At 41.0% G+C, this 26,022-nt stretch overlaps 1 protein-coding gene across 1 annotated transcript in view; it reads left to right on the plus strand.

The window, feature by feature from the left end:
- The first annotated feature begins 1,510 nt into the window (after window positions 1–1,510).
- LOC132379428 (inorganic pyrophosphatase-like) overlaps window positions 1,511–26,022 on the plus strand; it is a 45,851-nt gene continuing 21,339 nt past the window's right edge. The window contains exons 1-8 of the mRNA XM_059947283.1: window positions 1,511–1,668; window positions 2,361–2,425; window positions 3,970–4,023; window positions 10,250–10,369; window positions 11,514–11,600; window positions 17,313–17,439; window positions 24,088–24,215; window positions 25,113–25,198. Of these exons, the coding sequence (XP_059803266.1) occupies window positions 1,611–1,668; window positions 2,361–2,425; window positions 3,970–4,023; window positions 10,250–10,369; window positions 11,514–11,600; window positions 17,313–17,439; window positions 24,088–24,215; window positions 25,113–25,198 (725 nt within the window). The 5' untranslated portion in view covers window positions 1,511–1,610. The remainder of the gene's footprint in view (window positions 1,669–2,360; window positions 2,426–3,969; window positions 4,024–10,249; window positions 10,370–11,513; window positions 11,601–17,312; window positions 17,440–24,087; window positions 24,216–25,112; window positions 25,199–26,022) is intronic.

Here is a 26,022-nt window from a genome sequence, read left to right on the forward strand (position 1 = left end):
TGAAATAGAAGGAGTAAATGTTCTATTTCCCAATTCTCTACACCACACTCTAATAATGTACTTTTAAGTTGGACTGCCAACTGCCATTAAAAGGCAAAAGAACAGTGAGGAGGTAGCGGGTTGAGACCTCTGTAAGCCTGTTCATCATTCTTAACATGGACCGCCCAACAGTGCGGCAGACGATTTTTTAAAAACTTTTTTTTATTTTTATTGAACACAAACAAAAACAGAAACACTAAACATTTGCTAACAAAGCCAGGGAATCACGCATAAGCAGCAACAAATATATAACTATTAACTTTAAGTATACAAATAAACAAGAAAATCCACTTTAAATACTGTTGGACAGAAGGAACTATATCTAAATGGAGTCACAAAACAGAAACATTTACAGAGATAACCCGAAACGTTGACAGATTTGTACAGTCTTTACAACTTTCTGGTTATGGGAAGTTTTCAGAGTATTTGAAGTCTGACGTAAAAAATATAAATGAAGGTTTCTTATTGCTGTATTTGCATTTATGGATATAAAAATTGCTGTAAATTAACAAAAGATTTATGATAAAGAAATGATCCCTATGAGATTTGGTATTATTAGTAAACCCAAATAAGACATTTTCAAAACAAAAAGTAAAATCCACATTAATATATTGATCTATAAATTGACAAACATCAACCCAAAATGTTTTAACATATTCACAGTCCCAGAACAGATGAAATAAATCCTCTGGATATAAACCACAAAAAGAACAGTTAGTTTCAATATCATAATTAAACCTTGCCAAATAAACATTGGTTGGATAATATCTATGTATAATTTTAAATGTAATTTCTCTAATTTTATTCCTCAATAAAAATTTATTAAGCCCCAAATATTCCTCCACCTCAGATTCCCAAGCGACTATTCCAAAAACTAACAGCCGTAGGAATAGAAGTAATGTCTTTTTGAAACAAACTTCTAATACCTTTATTATTTTTTTAAAAAGGACGGAGGAAATCAAATCTTTCCTACAGCTGTACTGGATGGATGCAAGTTGGGTAATTCAGCTACCAAATATGATGTTACACCAGAGGGAATTGCATCCATAACAACAGCAAATTCTTTTGGAGTCACAGGAAATTCAAAGGTGGATAAAAACTCAGTATAACTCAATGAATTAAATAACTGTTTAACTAACAAAATATTATTATCAAACCAATCTTTATAAAACAAAGATTTATTCTGATGAGCTGTGTTGTGGTTATACCAAATAAAGTAACTATGTAGAGAAAAATTGTGTTTGTAAATCAAAGACCAAGCTAAAAGTATCAGTTTATGAAATTGAAACACACGGACGATGCCAGCGCGGCGCCGGTGACGTCAGCAGAAGTGGGCGGTGTCGCCGGAAGTGGGCGGAGTCTGTGGGAAGCGGGCGGTGTCGCCGGAAGTGGGCGGAGTCTGTGGGAAGTGGGCGGTGACGGCGGAAGTGGGCGGAGTCGGTGGGAAGTGGGTGGTGTCGCCGGAAGTGGGCGGAGTCTATGGGAAGTGGGCGGTGTCGGCGGAAGTGAGCACAAAACCCAACGGTGAGCGCAGAGCGGATCGGAGCGGAGCGGAGACGTGAGCCGGCGCCATGTACCGGGTGGAGGAACGGGGCGGAGAGTACACCAGCTCCTACAAGCTGTATTTCCGTAGGTTTTGTAAAGCTGGGACACGGGGGATGGGAGGACGGAGCGGGGCCGGCTTGTGGAAGGAGGGTCATTGCCACGTACCGCGTGTACGAGTGTACATCAGCCCCTGCTGGCTGTATCTCAAACAAGGCGATGAGGGAATTGAGCCCATCAGGCAGCATCTATGGTGATGAAAATAGTCGCGCTGAGGCCCTTCATTGGGACTCGGCGCGAAATGTCGAATGTTTCCATCTCCATAAATGCTACCTGAACTGTGCTTCCCTCCAGCGTTTTGTACGTGTCATTCCGGATTTTGTGTGTATGGCAGACTATATATACCTCCGTAGGGTTGTAATGCAGCGCTCCGCTACACCTGCCCACTTTGGGCATCCATTGATGTTCAGCTGTGTGCAAGGGGACAGGGATGAGAGGGCGATTGAGGCACATGGGAACTGGGGGAGGGGAATGGAGAAGGCGCGAAGTGGGACGTGGAAGTTGGGAGGAGGACGGGTCGGTGCAGGGGGTGGGAGGGGGAGATTGGGAAGGAGGAGAGGAGCTAAGGGGAAGGGGGAAAAAGTGATGGAAGTGGGAGTCGAAGCAGGTTAGGGGTGAGAAACAGGTGAGTTGGAGAAAGGGGGGTATTTGGAGGCTGAGTGGTAAGGGGAAGAGGGACGGGAGCGGTCACTTACGATTCTGTGTTCTGTTATTTATAGGCAATGCTCAGGGTCAGATGATTTCTCCTTTCCATGATATCCCACTTTGGGCTTCAGAGTCACAGGTAGGACACCTGTGTGTTTTTGCTCATCTCTCCGTGTGTGTTCCTCTTCATCTGTCAAGTGTCACTTCGTGATGAACTCTGATTTTGCTTGGAAGGCAGGGTCTTCATTTTAGCTGGGTCTAAATCCTGATTCTCATGCCCCTACTACGTGGTGGGGGGTGCACGAGGCTTTAGGCTCAAGTAAAATAAGCATTACACTCAAGACTGGGTGTTATTTTCTGGCAGATATATCTTTCCTTCTCTGGACTTTTTATGGCAGACTTCTCAACATTGGCTTTTTTTGCCATGCTAACTATCACTGTTGGAGTAGAAATTTCCTAAATATTAAGAGTGAAGGTAGTACATCAGTTGTCCACTATTGATTCCATCCCTTTCTTGGCCCTTGATCCCTTCTCAAACACGCATTGTCTTCTGACAGTGATATAAACCTGCAGTTTAGGTCTCTTTATTTCAAAGCTTTCTAATGATATTTCACCTGTTGAGACTTCTAAAAGCAAAGATTATCCATTTGCTTCTCCACTGAGACCTTCCAGATGTTAAGCTCAAGCTAGAACAGGACGTGAAAGATGGTGTTGGCAGGAGATGAGTTGCAGGTTTATGATCTGATTCTATTTTTGTATTTTTTCTTATGAAATAGAAGGCCATGACAGAACAATCCCATTCCTTCACTGAAACCTAATTCTTTGTGCCCGTTATTTATTTAGCAATACAGCCCCTTCCTGCCCTTTGAGCCATGCCACCCAGCTGCCCTGTTGCATGATCATGGTACAACTTACAATGTCCAACTAATCTACGAATAGTGGGTCTTTGGGCTGTGGGAGGAAACCAGAGCACCAGAGAAGACCCACGCAAAGTATGAGGAGGAGGTACAAAGAGGATGCTGGGATTGAAGTTCAACACCCCAAGCTGTAACAGCGTTACGCTAACTGCTACGCTCCCCTTCATTATTTTTCCCTGTCATTTAGTGCCCCCTGATTTTTTCCCCCCACTTAGCACATACACCAAATAACCATCAGGTCTTTGAAATGTGACAGTAAAACTGAGCATGTGGGTGAGGTCCAGGGAGAATGGGAAAACTCCACAGACTGGACTGGATGTCACTGACTTTATACGTATAAAGACAGGCTACATTTGGCTTGAATACTGGCGACAAAGTTAACAGCTGCTTTTTTTTTATGGGCTGCAAGCCTTAAATATGCCACAGGGAGAGGAGGGGAAAGTTTAGTTCTTGGATTTTCCCAATCATGTTATAAGAACTTAAGAAATAGGCCATCTGGTCCATTGAGCCTGCTCTGCCATTCAATAAGATCGTGGCTGGTCTAGCCATGGATTCATCTCCACCTACCTGCCTTTTCCCCATAACCTTTAATTCCCTTGCTTCGATGTTTGATCATTACTAATCTTAAATACAGTCTGTTATTGAATTATTGCTGCAATTACTCTGATGACCTTTCATATGTGTATAAGGGCGTGTATGCGCTGGCAGGCCAAACGATAGGAATCTGATAGTGTTCATTAATGCGTAAATGTGAATTCACTTGCAGAATGTGTTTAACATGGTTGTGGAGGTTCCTCGCTGGACCAATGCAAAGATGGAGGTAATTCTTATTTCTGTCTATTAATAACTTCATTGTTAAATGATTTGTTACTTGCTTTCAATTTTAGTTATTTCTTAAAAGTTTCCAACATATTGAATAGATTATTTTTAAAAAGTTTGTCAAATGTGTTGCAAAAATTGATAATCTGGGTTTCAGCTTCATGGCAATCAGTAGCACACACCTTTTATTGGACATAAAAATGGGATCTTTTGTTACACTTGTACATTGACCTTGACTCAGTACACCTGTTGCCTTAATTGATCATTACGGAACAGTGATTAGGTTTTGATTATTGAAGTTGACTCACGCCACTTTCTGTCTGATGTAGTGAGATTTATATTCAGTTATTTTCTCCTGCGTTGATTGATGAGCTGAGTTGATTTGATGCCTTGGCACTCAAAATTGCGGGATTACGTATAAATCCTCTTTAACAGGTTGCATCAAAAAGTCATTGATTCAAATAAGATTTAAGAGGATTTGTGGATCTGCAATATTTAGTGGTAAGATATTGGGCTAGAATGTGTGACTTGTTGGCTGGCCCCTGACTATTGTAACTGTTAATGTTTGCTGTTAGATCTTACTGTAAGGTAGATTTTAAAGTCACTTGCCAAAGCTAACAACTGACTAGTTGCCAATGAAGCTGGGGGCACCTTGCCCTGTGGCTGGGAAATGAATCTGAGTTGTAAATGGTGACATGTGTAATACATTTGAACTTTGGCTTTTGCATTGGTTGGTAGCTTCGATCCCTGAGAAGCAGCAGGTAGGAAGGAGCAGGGGCTCTAATAGCACAGAGGTGTGATTCAAAAAAGATTGATGTAAAATCTTTTCCTGGAAACACAATATAATTGATTACACTTAAGGGAAAGTGAAAGGTTTTGATTCTATGTTGTTATTATGTTGATTAGTTGTTCTCGCTACTGATAAAGTCTCATGCTATTAAAGCATTAGAATACTGTATTCCTCACTGCATATTGCATCTACTGTAATGTGCTTGTTTCTAAGCAGCTATTATTATACTTCTCACTCTTATGGTTAATCTGCTCACCCGTGAGTCTAAAGTGAAGAGATTAACTGTAGGACTGTAAGATAGAGGAGCAGAATTAAGCCATTTGACCCATCCAGTCTGCTCAGCCATTTGGTCGTGGCTGATCCATTTCTCCCTCAGCCCAGTCTCCTGATTTCTCCCTATATATCTTCATGCCCTGGCTAATCAAGACACTATCAATCTGTAACTTAAATCTACTCAATGAATTAGGTTCCACAGCCACCTGTGGCTATGAATTCCACAGATTCACCACTCTGACTAAAGAGATTCGTCCTCATCTCCGTTTTAAATGGATGCCCCTCTATGCTGTGGCTGTGTTCTCTGGTCTTAGACTATCCCACCATAGGAAGCACCCTCTGTATTGAGGCCTTTCACATTCGATAGGCTTCAATGAGATCTCCATTCTTCTGAATTTCAGTGTGTACAGGCCCAGAGCCATCAATGATCATCTCATTCCCAGAATCACTTTTGTGAACCTCCTTTGAACCGTCTCCAATGTTAGCATGCCCCTTCTTCGATAAGTAGCTCAAAACTGAGAATCAAATGGGGCTGCCCCAGTGCCTTAACGTTATATCCTTTTATGTTCTAGACCTCTCAAAATGAATGCTGACATTGCATTTTCTTCCTCACCACTGACTCAATCTGCAAATTAACCTTTAGAGAATCCTGAACAAGGACTCCCAAGTCCCTTTGTACCTGGGATTTTTGAATTTCCTCTCCATTTAGAAAATAGTCTGTGCTTTTAATTATTCTATCAAGGTGCATGACCATAGACACACTGTCTTCCATCTGTTACTACTTCACCTATTCTCCTAATCTTAGTCCTTCTCTAGCCCCTCTGCTTTATCAACACTACCTGCCCCTCCAAATATCTTCATATTGTCTACAAATTTGTCCACAAAGCCATCAGTTACATCATCTAGATCATTGACATCATCATCAGGTGCCCTGCCCAGTTTGAGATTTGACTACCATAGCCACACACTCCTGTTTCGGGTCAAGTGGATCAATTCATTGGTATTCATTTCCAGTTCTCTGGCTGCTGTCTCCATCATTTGTCTTTGCCTTCCTTGCTTTCTTCCCTTCAATCTTTCCCATAACTACTATGCATTCTAACTCCTCTTTCCTAATCACATGTCCAATGAAGTTACGTTGCCTTTTCATCATCTCATACATTATTTCTCTTTTTGTGCTTGCACTGTTCATGACATCCTCATTAGATATTCGTTTCATCCATGATATTCTTTGCATCTTCCTCAAAAACCATATCTCCACTGCTTCAATTCGTTTCTTCATATTACTAGATATTGTCCAACATTCTGAGCCATATAACATAACTGAATAAACGTAACAACTCTGAGGTTGGTTGTCATGCCTAGTTTAGTGTTGGTCAGTATACTCTTCATTCTTGTAAAGGTGTCTTTGCCATCCCTGTTCTTTTGATGTCCATGTCGCACCTGCCATCTGATGTCACCCGCTTCCTAATTAGCAAAAATTCTGTACTTGGTTTATGCTTTCCCCGTTTATTCTCAGCCTGCATATAGGATTCCCTTTCTTTTTGGATATCAGGATACATTCTGTCTTTTTGCAATTGATAGATAGACCCATTTTTGCACTTCCTTCAACAACTATATCAATTGTTTTATAGATAGATACTTTATTCATCCCCAAGGGGAAATTCAACATTTTTCCAGTCCCATACACTTATTGTAGCAAAACTAATTACATACTCAGTATAAATATGATATGCATCTAAAATCACCCTCCCAAAAAGCATTAATAAATAGCTTTTTAAAAAGTTCTTAAATAGTTTACTAAAGTGCATTGAGTGGTAACTTAAGCTCAGTCCTAACCCCGGCACTTAACTTGTCTTGCCCCTGGTGGTTGAATTGTAGAGCCGAATGGCGTTGGGGAGTAATGATCTCTTCATCCTGTCTGAGGAGCATTGCATTGACAGCAACCTGCCGCAGAAGCTGCTTCTCTGTCTCTGGATGGTGCTGTGCAGAGGATGTTCAGGGTTTTCCATGATTGACCGTAGCCTACTCAGCGCCCTCCGCTCTGCCACCGATGTCATACTCTCCAGTTCTGTGCCCACGACAGAGCCCGCCTTCCTTACCAGCTTATTAAGACGTGAGGCGTCCCTCTTCTTAATGCTGCCTCCCCAGCACGCCACCACAAAGAAGAGGGCGCTCTCCACAACTGACCGATAGAACATCTTCAGCATCGCACTACAAACATTGAATGACGCCAGCCTTCTGAGGAAGTACAGTCGACTCTGTGCTTTCCTGCACAGGGCATCTGTGTTGGCAGTCCAGTCTAGCTTCTCGTCTAACTGCACTCCCAGATACTTGTAGGTCTTAACCTGCTCCACACATTCTCCATTAATGATCACTGGCTCCATATGAGGCCTAGGTCTCCTAAAGTCCACCACCATCTCCTTGGTCTTGGTGATATTGAGACGCAGGTAGTTTGAGTTGCACCATATCACAAAGTCCTGTATCAGTTTCCTATACTCTTCCTCCTGACCATTCCTGACACACCCCACTATGGCCGTGTCATCAGCGAACTTCTGCACATGGCAGGACTCCGAGTTATATTGGAAGTCTGATGTGTACAGGGTGAACAGGACCAGAGAGAGCACGGATCGAGAGTTCTTCCTCCATACTTGCAATTAACACAGTGTTATCCGCATGTCTGAAACTATTGATGTTTTCACCGCCAACTTTGATTCCCAAGATGTTTCTTATTTTTTGTAAATTGTTTCACTGTACACATTAAACAAATCAGGGGAGAAGACACACCCTTGTGCCTTTCTTGATTTTCGTAAACTGACTCACTTCCCCATCTATTCTTACAGTGGAAGTTTGTTCCCAGTACAGATTTCTGATTAGGCGGAGGTCTTTTGAACCTAGTTTCCTGTAATATTTCAAATAACTTCTTGTGCTTCTCTTTATCAAATGCTCTTGTGTAGTCAATAAAACAAACAAATCTTTTTGCACTTGATAGTATCCTTAACATCAATATAACGTTAAAAAAAGCGGCCCCACCACTGAAACACCACTAGTCATTGGCAGCCAACCAGAAAAGGGTCCCTTTATTCCCAGTCTTTGCCTCCTGCCAATCATCCAACACTCTAGCCATCTAATATCTTCCTGTAAAACCACGGGGTCTCAACTTTTTAAGCAGCCATGTGTGTCAAACCCTTTTTGAAAATCCAATTACACATCATCCACCAATTCTCCTTTGTCTATCCTACTTGTTGTTTCTTCCAGGAATTCTAACGGATTTGTTAGACAAGATTTTCCCTTAAGGAAATCATGCTGACTTCGGCCTATTTTTAAAGTGCATAATATTTATAAGATGCATGTAATCCAATGTACCTGCATGTGGTCTACATCCTTCCATTCCCTGTCTGTATAAATGCCTCGGAGCATGCTGATATATCTGCTTCCACTAACTATCCGGGCAGTGTGTTCCAGTCATAACTATCTGTTTAAAACAAAGATCATGCCATGTAAATGTCCTAATCTTTCCCTTCTCACCTTAAATCTATGCCTTCTAATTCTGGAGATTTCTGCCCTGTTGGAATGATTCCATCTACCCTGTCAATGCATCTCATCATTCTGTCAGGTTGCTCCTCAGCCTCCAAAGCTCTGGAGTAAACAATTCAAATATGTTGGTCCTCTCCTCCTATACTTCCTAATGCAGGTGTTACAAGGATTACCTCTTGTAATAATGATCAGAGTGACTCAGAGACTGTCTGTAATTAGCCACAAGTATCTTTATTGTCTAAACTAACGAGTATGTAAATTCATACACTGTGTACCTGTGTGCACACCTGCTAGGTATCCCTGATTCTTGGATAGTCAAAGAGTAGAAAAGGTAATACCCAGGTAATAAAGGAGCCTATGTTGACTAGGCATTCCTTGTAATCCTAATTCACTCTCTCCATGTGATCCATCGCTCACCCTTGTACCTGTGATGCTTATTCTTCGAAGTGTCTGCTTTTATATTCATTCCATACCAATTCAAGTGTGCATTTCAGTGTTATTGGCTGTTACATCATCCGAATGACCTTCAACACCTTTTTGGTAGCTCTGTTCCAAGCCAGCATCCATTTATTGCCCTTCTTTCACAAATGACAACTAGTAATTTATGGCTCTTTGCTCTCAATCAATAACCAACTCGAATCACTTATATGCAACCAAAGAACACCGTACAAATAAATTCTTATTTGGAAATGATCTCGAATCCAGCTGATTACGTGGAGCTTCATTGTGTCTACTTTACAGTACTAATCAAGCCAAGCAACTTCATTTTTCTATATGAAAGACACAGAGCTGTTCCACAAAATCCTTTTTGACCTCTTGGTAAGATCAAAGACAATTGGTCTGTGTGCTTCCACTCTCATTGATTCATTGGAATTCACTCAATTTTAGACTGTAATTTTTTCTGGCCAACACAGACAACATCCTGGTAAAGAACTGCTACAGGCTCTGCAAAACCTCTACATCCTTCCTGTAATGCAACGCCCATGCTCTAAATGTGAGCTAACCAAAGTTTTGTACGGCTGCAACATGTACTTCCTGACTTTAATTCTTAAGATTAGTGTCGTAGAAACACTAACTAAGAACACCAGAGTGACTTCGAGTTTCGTTTTAAGAGGTCATTAACATGATATCATGGAGAGTCTACAGCAGTCTCCACCACCACCAGAACTCTGAATTCTAGGTTATACAGAGCTCATTTATACTGCAAGACTAACAACTTCACATAACTTTGTTTGGCATCCCATAGTCAGTACAAGATCAATAATTTAAAACACGTCAATTATCTCTCAATGCGAGTCTAACAGTTCTTCCTGCTTCCTGTTATCAGGGCTCATAATTTACCCTAGAGGCATCCTCCCTCCTGGTTCCAGGGGCCTAGTATCTTATTAATTGGAATTCCTGGTACTGTGCTTATCATGCAAGCTTATTCTCAATACGTATCAGCAGTCTTAAGCCCAGCTGCTCCAGGGTGGTCACGTATCCCATCAGACACTAGTTTTAAACATTTCTGCCGCAATTAGATACAAGATTAAATTCTGTGGCTATTGATCATTGATTCCCCATAGAATTGCCTTTGTACTTTCAATTTCCTTAAAAGGGCAATGAAATTTAACTGAATTTTTGCTTTCAGATTGCAACAAAGGAACCATTGAATCCAATCAAACAAGATGTTAAAAAGGGGAAAATGCGATTCGTGGCAAATATTTTCCCCTATAAAGGATATATTTGGAACTATGGGGCTCTTCCACAGGTAAATGTGAAATTATTTTCTGTATATTTTACTTAATTCTCATGAGTCCACAATTTGCTTTAAGGTTCTGTCTTGTTGCAGATTACCCACTTTGATTTGAATTCTGTTTTAGAGTAGCTCGATCAGAAAATTGCTTATGTACTGCAAGGGTGAAAGCTGAATTAATTTTGAGAAGGTTAAGTGAATATTGCTGTATTAAAATAAAGTCAATTTGGGCAAGCAATTAAAGTTCCCTGACTCAATCGCATATCATCCCTGAGGTCTGACACGGTCGTTCTGTCAAAAACCTCAAAGAAGGTGGACGTGGTAGAACTTGCCATTCCTTGGAAAGACCCGAGGTGTTTGAACATAAGAAAGCCAAGTACCAGGAGCTGGTAGAGCAGTGACTCTGCTGGAAGGCACAGTGTGAGCCAAAGGAAGTGAGATGTAGAAGCTTTGTGAGCTGCTCGCTGTGTAGAACCTACTCTCTCCTTGGCGTTATGAGGGCTGCAAAGAAATCTATCAGGACCCTCACAGAGGCTGCTGAGTGAGCAATGGATCTAGAGGTGTGACCCATGGATCACAAGCCCGGGCCTGATCAAACCTGGCTGTGCCACCTGGATGAGTATATGTGACAATGAAAGACCCAAAACACCTGTTAACTCCAGGTTACATCACTGATAATGTGGCCCAATGCATCCTAGCGTGTATGTCAGCATTATTCTTTGTGAATACTGATGTGATTGTGCTTGTGTTATTGGTGATTGTTCTTCCACTGGTGAAAATTTATTTCTTCTTTAGTCATTCTTCCCCTCGTTACAGTTTTATAGAACCATTTTTGTTCACCTTCAGAGACCCCTGTTGTGTACTTCTGCAGGATCTGATGAAGAGTCTGGATCAGAAATGTCAACTGTTTATCCCCTCCCATAGATGCTGCCTGACTTGCTGAGTTCCTCCAGCATTTTGTATGCGTTGCCCAGGATTTCCTGCATTTGCAGAATCTCTTGTCTTGGGGTTAAATTAATTACTGGACAGGATAAGTAAATGGTCTGAAAGGAGTAATATGGTCAGAGGAAATTGTTGAGCTGTGTGAATGTTATAAACTATGATCAGTTAAGCCAGTAGTCCTGTATCTGTAACTCTCACTTTGCTTTTCTTTCTCCAGACATGGGAAGACCCTAACCATATTGATGACTTGACTCGATGTCGTGGAGACAATGATCCTATTGATGTCTGTGAAATTGGGACCAAAGTATGGCAGTTGTCTGGTGTTTGCGAATTACCTTCTGTTGTCTTTGTGGTTTTTCTCTACCGTCATTCCCATGTGTCTTTTTGATTCTGAGTGTTTTCCTTGACCGTTCTAAAGGGTACAGCATATTTTAGTCTTTGCTGTCTGTCTTTGATGCCCACTCCTCCAAACTTTTGGGGCAAAGTAATTAGATGGCAATCAGTCATAAAGCAACACTGCACAGATGTGGGTTCTTTGGCACAATTAGTCCAAGCTGCCCAGGATTCCCCCCCCAGCTAATCTAATTATATTAAGTTCAGACCAATCCATGTGCCTACGCAAGTGCTTCTTCAGTGCTGCCACCTCTGGCTGCTTCATCCATATACTGGTGTGAAAAAGTTGCTTCTCAGCTCCCTCTTAAATTTTTCCCTCACACCCCCTTTAACGCCTAGTTTTGGACCACTACCCTGGAGAAAATATTTGCCACCCACCATGCCTCCCATAATTTTAAACATTTCTAAGGTGTTACCCTTCATTCTGCTACATTCCAGGGGATAACACCTTGCTTGGCCAATTTCTCCCTGTATCTCAGGCCCTCTAGCCTTAACATCATCTTCTTTAGCTTCACTGCACTCTTTCCAGTTTAACCACATCTTCCCTATAACACAATGACCAAAGCTGGTCATAGCACAATTTGATTTTCCAAAATACATCACCTCGCAGTTATCTGTATTGAAATCCATTTTCCATTCCTTGGTTTCCTAACTGATAACAATTCCTCTGTAATCTGTGATGACCTTTACTATCAACGACACCTAATTTTGTCATCTGCCAGTTTACTTTTCCAGCATTGTGTATTCCCATCCAAATTATTTATATAAATAATGAATAACAAGGCAGGAACCTACAGGTAGATCTGAGGTTTTTGAGTTTGATTCTGCCAGTTAATGTTGGATACAGAGAGACAGTTCAGTGTAAGTCTGTGGGCAACAGGATGTAATCTTAGGCCACACCTTCACATTATTTACCTTCAGTATTAGCATTGGTTTAGGGACAGAGGGAATTTTCCACACTTTGATCATAAAATTACGCATGACCTAATTAGCTCAGGAAGGAAGTAATTGAAAATGTGAATTAGCAGTTCTGATGCTAGATAATGTTACAATTTTATAAATAGAAAATTTGTATTTGTTTACTTTTTTATATTTGATTCAGTTTTTCCTTGCTTTCCATTTATCTTTGCATTATTCTGTTTCCATCCTCTCTCTACAAAGAGTTGACACTAATCTCCTTCACAGCTAAAAGATAACATTAGAAGTGAGAGAAAAATCTTGGTGATTAAGGACGATGGACAGAGTCCAGAAGACATGCCAGTATATAGAACATAGAACAGTACAGCTCAAGAACAAGCCCTTCAGCCCACAATGTTGTTGTTCGTAAGCCCAGCATCCATACTGAGTATAGGCTGCCAACAGCAGCTCACCAGAGTCTTCTGTCCTGGGCCGATAGAAGGTTGATTGCCCATGTGGCTTCCACTTTTAACATATAACAATGCATCTTCTAGGCGAAGATTCTTCCTCTCCAAAGATGAGGTCTTTGGAGCCTCTGTTGGTGGTTCTGTAGTTCTGGGTTTTTGTGGGATGGTCCCTTTGTCCCCTTGTCCAGCCCTCCTTTCACAGTTGGGCTTGGGGGGTGGAGTTCCACAGTGTTGTGCTGAAACAATTAAATTAGTTATTGAAAAGTAACTAAACTAATTCCTTCTACCTATGCAATATCCATCTGCTTTCATTTCCCACATGTTTGTGTGCCTATCTAAGCACCTCTTAAAAGTCCCTAATATATCTGCCCCATAGAAACATCAGGATTTTATTTGGCGGGGAGGCCTACCACCCCACGCAGCACATTCCAGGCACCAAAAAAAACTTGCTTCTCACATCTCCTTTGGGTGTACTCTCCCACACTTTAAATACGTGTCCTCTGGTATTAGATATTTCAACTCTGGGGGAAAAAGATACTATTTGTGCCTGCCATAATCTTAACCTCAATCAGACATCCCCTATCCTTGGCTGCTCCAGAGAAAACAACCCAACCTTTATTTTTATTAGCATATACCTTCTAATCTAGGCAACATCCTGGTAAACCTCTTCTGCACCCTCTCCAAAGCCTTGAGATCCTTTCCAAAACTATATAATATTCCAAATGTAGTCTAACTAGAGTTTTATAAAACTGCAACATAACTTTATGACTTTTGGGCTCAGTGCCCCGACTACTCAAAGCAAGCATGCCATATGGGTCTTTAACCATCCTATCAACCTGTGTAGCCACTTCTAGGAAGCTATGAACTTGGACCCCAAGATCCCTCTACTCATCAGGTCTTTGCCTTAACAGTGTACTGTCTCTTTACATTTGACCTAACAAGATGTAACACTTCACACTTGCTGGGTTAAACTCTTTATCTGCCATATCTACAATTGATCTATGTATCGCTGTATCCTTTGCCAGACTAAAGCCACCAATTTTAATATCACCTGCAAATTTACTAACCCACCCATCTACATTTTCATCCAGGTCATTTATATACATCAAGAGCATCAGAGGCCACAGTACCCATCTATACTCATCCCAAGTACACACACTTGTGTTCATAATTTTCTGTGCTTATCATTCAGATATTCTTGTGCCACCACTTTCAAGAAATATGTTCCAAACTTCACTGATGGAGAAAGCCTTGCTGAAATCTGCTTGTGAAACACAATTAACTGATCTGAAAGCAGACGCTGGGGCAGCTACTGGGTATTGTGATAGTGTGGTAAACCATGGATTGCTGTTCATATTGACACTATTGACAATAGACAATAGGTGCAGAAGTAGACCATTCGGCCCTTCGAGCCTGCACTGCCATTTTGAGATCATGGCTGATCATCTACTATCAATACCTGGTTCCTGCCTTGTCCCCATATCCCTTGATTTCCCTATCCATAAGATACCTATCTAGCTCCTTCTTGAAAGCATCCAGAGAATTGGCCTCCACTGCCTTCTGAGGCAGTGCATTCCAGACCCCCACAACTCTCTGGGAGAAGACGCTTGTCCTAAATGACCTACCCCTTATTCTCAAACCATGCCCTCTGGTACTGGACTCTGGAATATATTTCCTGCCTCTATCTTGTCCAATCCCTTAATAATCTTATATGTTTCAATCAGATCCCCTCTCAATCTCCTTAATTCTAGCGTGTACAAGCCCAGTCTCTCTAACCTCTCTGCGTAAGACAGTCCAGACATCCCGAAAATTAACCTCGTGAATCTACGCTGCACTTCCTCTATAGCCAGGATGTCCTTCCTTAACCCTGGAGACCAAAACTGTACACAATACTCCAGGTGTGGTCTCACCAGGGCCCTGTACAAATGCAAGAGGATTTCCTTGCTCTTGTACTCAATTCCCTTTGTAATAACGGCCAACATTCCATTAGCCTTCTTCACTGCCTGCTGCACTTGCTCATTCACCTTCAGTGTCCGATGAACAAGGACTCCTAGATCTCTCTGTATTTCTCCCTTGCCTAACTCTACACCATTCAGATAATAATCTGCCTTCCTGTTCTTACTCCCAAAGTAGATAACCTCACACTTATTCACATTAAAAGTCATCTGCCAAGTATCTGCCCACTCACCCAGCCTATCCAAGTCACCCTGAATTCTCCTAACATCCTCATCACATGTGACACTGCCACCCAGCTTAGTATCATCAGCAAATTTGTTGATGTTATTCTCAATGCCTTCATCTAAATCATTGATGTAAATCATAAACAGCTGTGGTCCCGATACCGAGCCCCGTGGCACCCCACGTCACCACCTGCCATTCCGAGAAACACCCATTCACTGCTACCTATCTGCTTTCTATCTGCCAACCAGTTTTCTATCCATGTCAATGTCTTCTCTCCCCCCCCCCCCCCCCCAATGCCATTAGGTTTGATTTTACCTACCAATCTCCTATGTGGGACCTTATCAAATGCCTTCTGAAAATCGAGGTACACTACATCCACTGGATCTCCCTTGTCTAACTTCCTGGTTACATCCTCGAAAAACTCGAATAGATTAGTCAAGCATGATTTACCCTTGGTAAATCCATGCTAGCTTGGCCCAATCCTATCAGTGCTATCTAGATATGCCACTATTTCATCTTTAATAATGGACTCTAGCATCTTCCCCACTACTGATGTTAGGCTGACAGGTCGATAGTTCTCTGTTTTCTCCCTCCCTCCTTTCTTAAAAAGTGGGATAACATTAGCCATTCTCCAATCCTCAGGAACTGATCCGGAATCTAAGGAACATTGGAAAATGATTGCCAATGCATCCGCAATTTCCAGGGCCACCTCCCTAGGATGCAGACCATCTGGACCTGGGGATTTGTCAGCCTTCAGTCCCATCAGTCTACTCATCACCGTTTCCTTCCTAATGTCAATCTGTTTCATTTCCTCTGTTACCCTATGTCCTTGGCCCATCCATACATCTGGGAGATTGCTTATGTCTTCCTTAGTGAAGACAGATCTAAAGTACTTATTAAATTATTCTGCCATTTCTCTGTTTCCCATAACAATTTCACCCAATTCATTCTTCAAGGGCCCAACATTGTTCTTAACTATTCACATACCTAAAAAAGCTTTTGTTATTCTTCTTTATATTCCTGGCTAGCTTGAGTTCATACCTCATTTTTTCTCCCCGTATTGCCTTTTTAGTTAAGTTCTGTTCCTTAAAAATTTCCCAATCATCTGTCCTCCCACTCACCTTAGCTCTGTCATACTCTCATGTAGGACTGTAAGACATAGGAGCTGAATTAGGCTATTAAGCCCATTGAGTCTGCTCTGCCATTCCATCATGGCTGGTTTATTATTTGTCTCAACCCCATTCTCCTGCCTTCTCCCCATACAGTAACCTTTGATGCCCTGACTAATCAAAAACCTGTCAACTGCTGCTTTAACTATACCCAATGACTTGGTGTCCACAGCTCTCTGTGGCAATGATTTCCACAGGCTAAAGCAATTTCTCTTGACCTTAGTTCTGAAGGGACGTCCCTGTATTCTGAGGCTATGCCTCTCTCGTCCTGGACTCCCCAACTATCGAAAAATCCTCTCCATGCCCATTCTGTCTGGGCCTCTCGGTATTTGATAGGTTTTAATGAAATTCCTTCCTCATTCTTCTGAGCTCCAGCAAATACAGGCTGAGAACCATCAAACACTCCTCAGACGTTAACCCTGTTGTTCTCAGGATCATTCTCGTGAACTTCCAAATACCTTGAGGTTAGAAAGTAATTCTGAAATAAGAGATTGGTGTGCTGTGATTTTTTTGTCAAATCATCTTCCAAAGGCAATTGTCTGAATATTCTGCTGATCAGTTTAGTCCTTCCATCATTTGTTAGAGATGATGAGTCCAATCAGACTATACTCTGATACTTACATACCCAGATATTGTACACCCATTCCGTAGCAATCATTGTGGCCCTAATAAAATGTGGGATGATCCTCCAAGCACATGTAGATTGATTTTTGAATAGAGATTAAAAAATTGAAAAATTAGAAGCAACAGCTTACAAATGAGCATGGAATGAGGTAAAACTGCCATGATTTCTGAAATCTTCACAATTTATATTGAGTATATTTTAGCCGCATGAAAAAAAATGTTGACAGTGAAATGTTCTGGATGTAGCTTATAACAGTTTTAAGATTTTTTTAAATTTGGTTTCAGGTGTGTAAAAGAGGTGAGGTTATCCAGGTAAAAGTTCTGGGTATCCTGGCAATGATTGATGAAGGTGAAACTGACTGGAAGATTATTGCAATTAATACTGAAGATGCTGATGCAGATAAATTTAATAGTAAGTGTTTACAGACTTTAACTTGTGCATATTCATTTACTTAAATTCGGTTCAGAAATTTTTATATACCTTGTGTCCAAGGGAACTTAGCACAGTAAATCAGTTGTAAAATATTTCAAACAAAGGCTATATTTTCCTACACAACAATGAGTATTACAAAAGGTGAAATTGGGATGAATTGTTGGCCATGATTTTTGGGGACTGGTAGAATAGCTCAAAGTTTGAGGGATCGCACACTAAGAATAGTCAAAGAACACTACAGCACAAAAAATGCTTCTTCAGTCCATCTGGTCCATTTCGAACCATTAATCTGTCAAGTTCCATTGAACTGCACCTGGACCATAGCCCTCAGCACCCCTCCCATCCATGTACCAATCCAAATTTCTCTTGTATGTTGAAATCAAACCTGCTTTCACCACTTGTGCTGGCAGCTCATTCCACACACTCACCAACCTCTGAGTGCAGAAGTTCCCCTTAAATTTTGCATCTTCCACCCGTAACTTCTGACCTATAGTTGTAGTCTTACCCAACCTCAGTGAAAAAAGCTTCTTTGCATTTACCTTATTTATACCTCTCATAATTTTGTATACCTCTATCACATCTCCTCTCAATCTTATGCATTCTAGGGAATAACGTCCTAACTTGCAATCTTTCTTCATAATTCAGGTCCTCAAATCCTGGCAGCATACTCGTTATTTGCACTTTTTCAATCTTCCCTGTAGATGGGTGACAATACTGCAAATTAGGCCTCACCAACTTCTTAAACTACTTCAACATAATATCCCAACCCCTGTACTCAGTAGATTGATTTATGAAAGCCAGTGTGCCAAAAGCTTTCTTTAGGATACTATCTACCTGTGAAACCACTTTAAAGGAATTGTAGATCTGTATTCCCAGATCCCTCTGTTTTACTGAACTTTCAGTACCATAAAACTCACTGTGTAAGACCTAACCAGGTTTGTCCTCTCAAAGTGCAACACCTCACACTTGTCTGTATTAAATTCCATCTGCCATTTCTCAGCATTTTTTTCTTGTTGGTCCAGATCCTGCTGCAAGCTTTGAAAGTCTTCCTTGCTGTCCACTACACCCCCTAATTTCAGTGTCCAGTTCAGCATGTTATCATCTACATCATTAATATAGATGTCAAACGACATGGGACCCACATCACTAGTCAGAGAGACAGCCATCGACAACTACTCACTGGCTTCTGCAAATCCAATGTCTAATCCAATTTACTACCTCATCTTGAATGCCAAGCGACTGAATCTTCATGACCAACCTCCCACTTGGGACATTGTCAAAGGCCTTACTAAAGTCCATGTAGATCAGATCCATTGCCTTGCCTTCATTAACATTCCTGGTAGCTTCCTCAAATAACTAAGCTTGGTTAGACATTACTGGCCATTCACAAAGCCATGTTGACTTTCCCTAATCAGTCCTATCTACTTGTATATCTGATCTCTTAGAATACCTTCCAGTAACTTTCCCATTACTGATATTAGGCTCATTGGCCTATAATTTCCTGGCTTATTCTTAGAGCCTTTCTTAGAACAACAACTATCCTCCAATCCTCTAGCACTTCATCTTTGGCTATGGATATTCTAGATATCTCTGCTGGGGCCCCTTCAATTTCTGCACTAGTCTCCCACAGGATTGTCAGGCCCTAGTAATTTATCCATCCTAACTTGCCTCAAGTCTGCAAATACTTCCCTCTCTAATCTACATAGAGTTCATTGCCTGACAACTGTAGACTCTGTGTCTGTCTTCCAAGTAAACACAGATGCAAAAAAAAATTAAGATTACTACCATTTCTTTTGGCTTCGTACATAGATTATCACTGATCTTCCAGAGGACCAATTTTGTCCCTTATCTCTCAAAAACCTAAGTTCCTTAAACCTTTTATCCTTGCCTTTTATTCTTTTATTCTGACAGGAACATACAGCCTCTACTCTCAAAATTTTGAAGGCTTTCCATATACCAAGTACACCTTTTCCAGAGGACAACCTGACCAATCCACACTTATCAATTTTGATGGTATCAGAAAGCCAGATCCTTTCTGATACCATTAAAATTGCCCTTACTTCAATTTAGAATATCAACCCCAGGACTGGACCAGACCTATTCTTTTCCATAGTGTTCCCCTAAACAAAATTCTGTCACCTGCCCTGTCTCATTCCCTAATAGGTGATCTAGTATCGCGCTCTCTCTAGTTGGGACTTTTTTGTAGTTATTAAGGAAACTTTCTTGAATGTTTTTGACAAACCTTAAATTAAAAAAGAAATAAGGGGTAAACCATTAAGACTGAGTTGAGGAATTTCTTCACAGCATGCTATGAACCTGTTTAAATCTCTTACACAGAAAGTGGTTAAAGCCCAATGATTAAAATCTTTCAAGAAGTTTTGGGTATTTTATGGGTTAGAGGTAGGAGCTTGGTACAGGGCACTGAATTTGGATGATCAGCCATGATATTGAATAGTAAGATTCAACAGGGATGCCTAATCCTATGGTTCCTATTTTTCTATACATTGTTACTTCTTTTTATGCTGTATGTAAATGATTTAGATGATGGAATAGATGGCTTTGTTACCAAGTTTGCAGATGATATGAAGATTGGTGGAGGGGCAGGTAGTGTTGAGGAAATGGGTAGGATGCAGAAGAACTTGGATATATTAGGAGAATGGGCAAGAAAGTGGGAAATGAAGTATGTTGGAAAATGGATGGTCATGCACTTGAAGAAATAAATGTGCAGACTATTTTCTAAATGGGGAGAAAATCCAAGAATGTGAGACACACAGGGACTTGGGAATCCTTGTGCAGAACACCCTAGGGTTAACTTGCAGGTTGAGTCGGTGGTGAGGAAGGCAAATGCAATGTTGGCATTCATTTCAAAAGGTCTAGAATACAGGAGCAGGGATGTGATGCTGAGGCTTTATAAGACACTGGTGAGTCCTCACCTTGAATATTGTGAACAGTTTTGGACTCCTCATCTTAGAAGAGATGTGCTGGAATTGGAGAGGGTCCAGTGGAGGTTCACAATGATAATTCTAGCAATGAACGGGTTATCATACAAGGAGTGTTTGATGGCTCTGAGTCTGTACACACTGGAATTTAGAAGGATGAGGGGGATCTCAAATGTTGAAAAGCCTAGACAGAATAGATGTGGAAGGGATGTTTCCCATTGTGGGAGAGTCAAGGACAAGAGGGCACAGACTCAGGACAGAGGAGCACTCTTTCAAAACAGAGATGCGGAGAAATTTCTTTAGCCAGAGGGTAGTGAACTTGTTGCTACGTGCAGCTGTGGAGGCCAGGTCATTGGGTGTATTTAAGGCAGAGATTGATGGTTTCTTGATTGGACGTGGCATCAAAGGTTAAGGGGAGAAGGCTAGGGAATGGGGTTGAGAAGGTTGGGGGGGGGAAGAAGGATCAGCCATGATTGAATGACGGAGCAGACTCGATGGGCCAAATGGCCTAATTCTGCTCATATGTCTTATGGTTTCATATTCAGATCTACGTTGCTGCAAAGGCCAGCCTTTATTACTCATCTAATTATAATTGAAGGCTGTGGCTGGAAGTCTTCTAAAAAGAATATTTTCACAGTACTGACAGACGGAGAGTTTCAGGGTTAGATGCAGTAACCAAAAATAAGTACTTTAAGTGGATGCTTCAAGACTTGGAATGCCATCACCTGCAGATTTTCCTTTGTATTTGTTCACTCCTCGGTGAAAGAAGTCATCCGTTTGCAATGCTGTCAGTGGGGTTGAGCAAGTATCTTCAATTCAAGTTTAATTGTCATTCAACCATACGTAAATACAGCCAAATGGGACAGCATTTTCATTGCAAATAATATTCCAACCAGTGGTGGTGGGAATAAATATTTTGTGTAGTTGACTTCCCAACATGTCCCTGAGATGTGGGAAAAAACTGGAGCACGAGAGAGTGCCCCAGAGTCGGGTCTCTGACGTCGTGAGGCACTGGCACTACCTGCTACATTACCATGTGCCGCAGTTTTATTGTTCCTTATTTTAGGGTGCTTTTTTATTTTCTCTACTAAGCTGCATCACTTGAACTTTATTAATTTGCCTCTAAACTACTTCAAACTTGTTTAAACTGTTGCATATTTCCATAAAATGGTTGTTATCATCTTAAGACTTTGATGTGCCAAATGGCAGTGAACTTGTCCCATATAACTTGGACTCTGTACTTGTTAAGTACAGAGATTACTGATTCCATCTAACAACACATCTAAAAGTTTGGAAATTGCTTACAAAAATATTATTTCATTCCCAAAGAGGAACAGATTCAGGTTTTCCTGAACAATTTAGCATATAGTTGTAACACATTTGTGGTTTTACAGGGTCCTTCCCTTGTACAAGAAGTTGCATCTTGTGGCGGCCACCACTTCCTAGACCCACATCTGTACTGAAACCTGAAAATACCCACTTTCAGGAATCAAAGCGACTTGTACAACAACAAAAAAGCCAACTTTTAGTTAGCTGTTCTCTCACTATCACTTAATGACACAATGGGAAGTACTTGGAAATTAGCGTAGAATGTGCTGTTTGCAACACTGTCTCCCCATAACCATATAACCATATAACAATCACAGCACGGAAACAGGCCATCTTGGCCCTCCTAGTCCGTGCCGAACCCTTAATCTCACCTAGTCCCACCTACCCGCACTCAGCCCATAACCCTCCACTCCTTTCCTGTCCATATACCTATCCAATTTTACCTTAAATGACACAACTGAACTGGCCTCTACTACTTCTACAGGAAGCTCATTCCACACAGCTATCACTTTGAGTAAAGAAATACCCCCTCGTGTTTCCCTTAAACTTCTGCCCCCTAACTCTCAAATCATGTCCTCTAGTTTGAATCTCCCCTACTCTCAATGGAAACAGCCTGTTCACGTCAACTCTATCTATCCCTCTCAAAATTTTAAATACCTCGATCAAATCCCCCCTCAACCTTCTACGCTCCAATGAATAGAGACCTAACTTGTTCAACCTTTCTCTGTAACTTAATTGCTGAAACCCAGGTAACATCCTAGTAAATCGTCTCTGCACTCTCTCTAATTTATTGATATCTTTCCTATAATTCGGTGACCAGAACTGCACACAATATTCCAAATTTGGCCTTACCAATGCCTTGTACAACTTTAGCATTACATCCCAACTTCTGTACTCAATGCTTTGATTTATAAAGGCCAGCGTTCCAAAAGCCCTCTTCACCACCCTATCTACATGAGACTCCACTTTCAGGGAACTATGCACAGTTATTCCTAGATCTCTCTGTTCCTCTGCATTCCTCAATGCCCTACCATTTACTCTGTATGTTCTATTTGGATTATTCCTGCCAAAATGTAGAACCTCACACTTCTCAGCATTAAACTCCATCTGCCAACGTTCAGCCCATTCTTCTAACCGGCATAAATCTCCCTGCAAGCTTTGAAAATCCACCTCATTATCCACAACACCTCCTACCTTAGTATCATCGGCATACTTACTAATCCAATTTACCACCCCATCATCCAGATCATTTATGTATATTACAAACAACATTGGGCCCAAAACAGATCCCTGAGGCACCCCGCTAGTCACCGGCCTCCATCCCGATAAACAATTATCCACCACTACTCTCTGGCATCTCCCACCTAGCCACTGTTGAATCCATTTTATTACTCCAGCATTAATACCTAACGACTGAACCTTCTTAACTAACCTTCCATGTGGAACTTTGTCAAAGGCTTTGCTGAAGTCCATATAGACTACATCCACTGCCTTACCCTCGTCAACATTCCTCGTAACTTCTTCAAAAAATTCAATAAGGTTTGTCAAACATGACCTACCACGCACAAATCCATGCTGGCTACTTCTAATCAGATCCCGTCTATCCAGATAATTATAAATACTATCTCTAAGAATACTTTCCATTAATTTACCCACCACTGATGTCAAACTGACAGGTCTATAATTGCTAGGCTTCCTTCTAGAACCCTTTTTAAACAATGGAACCACATGAGCAATACGCCAATCCTCCGGCACAATCCCCGTTTCTAATGACATATTAAAGATCTCCGTCAGAGCTCTTGCTATTTCTACACAAACTTCCCTCAAGGTCCTGGGGAATATCCTGTCAGGACCGGAGATTTATCCACTTTTAAATTTCTTAAAAGCGCCAGTACCTCCACCTCTTTAATTGTCATAGGTTCCATAACTTCCTTACTTGTTTCCCACACCTTAGACAATTCAATATCCTTCTCCTTAGTGAACACCGAAGAGAAGAAATCATTCAAAATCTCTCCCATCTCCTTCGGTTCCACACATAGCTGACCACTCTGATTCTCTAAGGGGCCAATTTTATCCCTCACTATCCTCTTGCTTTTAATATAATTTAATACAGTTTTTAGCCAGTAATTACAGCAAAGGCTTCCTGTTGCAGTGGGGCATTTTTTAGAATCCTGTTTTATCACCTGAAAATTTGCACATCGTTCCACCTCTTCCCTGCTGTCTTATTCACAGTAGTTATCCTTACAAGAAATAGTAAAGCATTTTATTTTAATTCGATGTATTTTGTTCTCAGAACCCAGAAATATCCAAATTGCCATCTTTTTTGAATTTTCTGACTGATTTTTGTGATTATTCCTAGATATTGATGATGTGAGAAGGCTAAAGCCAGGCTATCTGGAGGCCACCGTTGACTGGTTCAAGCGATACAAGGTGCCTGATGGAAAACCCGAAAACCAGTTTGCATTCAATGGTGAATTCAAGGATAAGGTATTGTGTCAAACAGTGCATTTCACTCTGTTTCCGTATACATGTTATAAATAAAGCTAATTTTTTCTTTTATCTTTTAGTACTATTTTGAGTTAGCGCAATTTCCTGTGGTCTTTGCAGTCATTTAGCAATCTATGGCTTTCTTTCTATAAATCTTATGTATGTATTTGTTTTACTTTTGTCTTATCATTAACAATATTTACTCCTCTCCAGCCTGATGAGACCGCCTTTACTGGTGTGTATAATCAAATGGAGTTTCCTTTTCACTCAGTGATCCTTCCTGTGTGCTAATTTGGTAGTTCCCTATACTTATTAGTTAACTCTTGCATTCTTTTGCAACACACTAAATGCTGGAGCATGTCAGCACATAAGGAAGCATCTATGGGGGAAACAGAGTCAGAATTTCAGGGCGAGATGGGTTTTCTGTCAATTGAGCCTCATTAAGTTGTCATTGGAACTCATTGACATGATGCTATAAGTGATATTCCCTTTGTCTCCTCCATCCTATTGACATTTTCTCTGAAATTTCAAACTAATTTGTTTTTTCTATCCTAGTCACAGTGCTCCTTCCCAATTTTCTGATGCAAACGTTTACATTTCCCTTTCAGCAGTCAGATTTGTTAACTTCCCAGCGTTCATGTTTCTACTTATTCTCCAGCATCTTTATTTTAATTTTCATCACTATTCCAGAGTTGTTCTTGTACCTTCAGTAAACTCAAGGTCATCTGCCTTTAACATCTTTTAATTACCATTCACTGTGAATCTAAAGGGCAATGCCCCTTCAATGTTTGTAAGTAACGATATTTTAATCTGCACATAACCGCTCTGTGGCTTGATTGAAATTACTTTTTAAGTAAGTGTGTTAAAATTTATTAATGTAAGGATATCTACTTTCAGGACTTTGCCATTAAAGTGATCAAAGACACACACACATTTTGGGAAGCTTTGATAAAGAAAACATCCTCTGATGGAGAAATTAACTGGTAAATATCTTAATGATTAGTGATCAAATCTAAAGAATTAAATATGGGTTTGCTTATCATCAATCATTTTAAAGTGGCCTGACAGTGAAATACTGTGTGGGATGTGAGTATGTGTGACTCTATTGAGTCTGTGCATCAGTCTGTCTTCCATGTTAGAAATAGTTATTCTGGAATTACCATCATTGGATCTGGTGGATTGGTGATGTTGGATCTTTAAGTGCATCTGAGGAGTTGGTGAACTTGGACTGTAGGTTCATACGTTCCTTTCCACTCAGCAATCCCTCCAGCGAGCTATTTTTGCTAGTCCCATTTAATTGCTCCTGAGATAACTCTCACATTCTTTTGCAACATACAAATGCTGAAGCAACACAGCAAGACAGACGACATCTATGGAGGGATGCTTTTGGGGAAACAGAGAGGTGAATTAGGGTTTAGGGGTAGGGATGTAGGGGAATTAGAGATCAGGGCAGAGTCCAGGCCCCCCAATCCATGATATGTACATGTGATGGTGTATATTTGTGTACAGAAGTTGAGCCAGCAGCAAGGACTCAGGCTGGTTGGTGCCCCAGTCAGTGAGTCACCAGTAGGTTCTGGGATTCTAGGATTGGAGTTCCTTGCCACAGGAGGCATGAGGCCCAGTAACTCATAGGTACTTGAGCTGGCAAGACCAGAGTTAGAGGCCTAGTGTTCGGAGTTCCATGATGGGCGAGTCCTGGAGTTCAGGTTCTTATCCAGGGTCTGCATTCGTTATTTTCAAGGGATATTAGAAATTTGGTTCAGAAAAAGAGGAATGTCTACAATAGATATAGGCAGCATGGAGTAAA

Source organism: Hypanus sabinus, chromosome 22 (genome assembly GCF_030144855.1).
Source record: "Hypanus sabinus isolate sHypSab1 chromosome 22, sHypSab1.hap1, whole genome shotgun sequence".
Classification (NCBI taxonomy): Eukaryota; Metazoa; Chordata; class Chondrichthyes; order Myliobatiformes; family Dasyatidae; genus Hypanus; species Hypanus sabinus.